Source organism: Elephantulus edwardii, unplaced genomic scaffold (genome assembly GCF_000299155.1).
Source record: "Elephantulus edwardii isolate Elephantulus edwardi_28Jun2011 unplaced genomic scaffold, EleEdw1.0 scaffold00410, whole genome shotgun sequence".
Lineage (NCBI taxonomy): Eukaryota > Metazoa > Chordata > Mammalia > Macroscelidea > Macroscelididae > Elephantulus > Elephantulus edwardii.
Window position 1 is genome coordinate 897,234 of NW_006400160.1, and position 2,027 is coordinate 899,260.

General features: G+C 42.5%; 1 protein-coding gene across 1 annotated transcript in view; it reads right to left on the minus strand.

Moving 5' to 3' along the window:
- LOC102843801 (zinc finger protein 709-like) overlaps positions 1-960 on the minus strand; it is an 18,714-nt gene extending 17,754 nt beyond the window's left edge. The window contains exon 1 of the mRNA XM_006902427.1: positions 904-960. Coding sequence (XP_006902489.1) covers positions 904-960 — 57 coding nt within the window. The remainder of the gene's footprint in view (positions 1-903) is intronic.
- Between the last annotated feature and the right edge of the window lie 1,067 nt (positions 961-2,027).

A 2,027-nucleotide genomic window follows, 5' to 3' on the forward strand; every position in this document is an offset into this window, starting at 1 on the left:
TCTTCACCATCCATCCTGATGCTGCCAATTGGTCCAGTGGTGAGAATCTTTGTCTTCTTGACATTGAGCCTCAATCCATATTGTAGGCTGCAGTCCTTGATCCTCGGCAGCAGATGCTTCAGGTCCTCCTCAGTTTCAACAAACAGGGTTGTGTCATATGCATAATCCAGATTGTTGATAAATCGTCCACCAATCTTGACCCCACATTTCTCCTCATAGAGCCCAGCCTCCCGGATAATCTGTTCTGCACATAGGTTGAAAAGGTATGGTGATAGGACGCATCCCTGGCTTACGCCCTTCCCAATTTTGAACCATGCCTTGTTCCCTTGCTCTGTTCTGACGACTGCCTCCTGGTCCAAGTATAGTTTTCGTATTAGAACGATCAAGTGTTCTGGGATTTCCATTCTTCTCAGAGTCAGCCACAGTTTGTTATGATCCACACAGTCAAACGCCTTGGCATAGTCTGAAAACCCTATGTACAACAAAACACGTGTAGATGTTTATCTCCCTAGTTCATGTAAATATAATTCCCTGTATATAAGCAACTTCCATGATAAGTTACTGGTTTCCTAGGAGTTCCTGATACAGAGGCCTTGATGCATATTACTCCCACTGTCCTTAGTCCCACTGTCTCCTCAGATGAGACTGGGAAACAGGATATAAATGGGTAAAGTTAACACGTGCTCATGTGGGAAGACAGATCATGGGGTTCCAGTGGAATTCTCCGGCTTTGAATACCATAAACCCAGTTACCACGGCTATTTTATTCAAGCATATATCTGCATTCCTCTCCACAAATACAAGAGTAATAGCAATGTTGATGATATGAGTGAAATAAACCTTCAGAAAAAGGATTGTCAACTATCTATGTGAATACAGGTTCATCAAGGTTCCTATCCTTACATCCACGTTGAGTTTCTTCTGCACCTCCGCCAGGAAAACCCATTCTTCCTGGGTCATGATTATAAGCACACCTTCAAGGAACGCTGGTGCCGAGAATAGCCAACAGAGTCTTGATCAGGCACCATAATGATCACAGAATAAACCATACTGTAAGTAGGACGGACTTACAAAGGCACTCTTTAGCACAAAATGAAAGAAGGTTATAATTATAGAAAAAAAAACAAAATAAAAAAAAAAAGAAAGAAGGTTCAGGCATGCTTAAAATCAGATCTTCCCTGTATCATGGAAAAACCCACTTTCTCTCCTGTAACAGATTAGTAAATACAACTAATGATGTATATTAGTAGAGACTGGCCATAGCACAACACTGCAGAATGGCAGAGTTGACATTCAAACTGAAAATCCATACAATCCTATGGCCACAAAGGCCTTGGAAGCTGATCTTTTCTTGACCTCTGTGAGATCAACAAACATAAGCTCCACTTGATGTCTGTCTTAATTCATAGATGGATAACCCTGCAGTTTACAACTGGCCAAGAGTATGAATAGAACAGGGATTGTGAGGGGAAAACACCAAATCAATAAATCTGTCTTTGGGATTTGTTCACCCAGGATGAGCTTCATAAGGAAGGATACATAGCAAGGAAATAAGGAAAGCACACGTATGTACACAATACACTGACCTGTGCACAGAGAGGGACACACGACCAACCCAGGTACTCAGTGTCCTAAAGTGATTGCATCTATGCACAAGAGTCTCCAGGGAAGCCCAGCAGGCAGGTCTAGTTAAAGTTACAGGTTCAGTGCAAGATATTGTAAGCAGCACACCTGCATACGAGACAAGAGACTGCGTGTCACCTCCTAGTTACTACAATCAAGTGAAGAAGCAGAAATCATGTTGATGGGATTTGCTGCCAGAGCCAGGAATTGAGGGCACAGGGGTGAGGTCACAAGCCCCATGGCATATGTGGAGGCTTAGGGCTGGTGTTGAAATGAATTCCTCATCTGCTGACAACTCCTGAACTATTCTCCTTGGTTCTCTGACAAGTTAAATATTTTCATGATTAGTGATATTCTCGACTCAATTACATATGTGGAAAGAACCGCTGGAGAAGTTCAATATC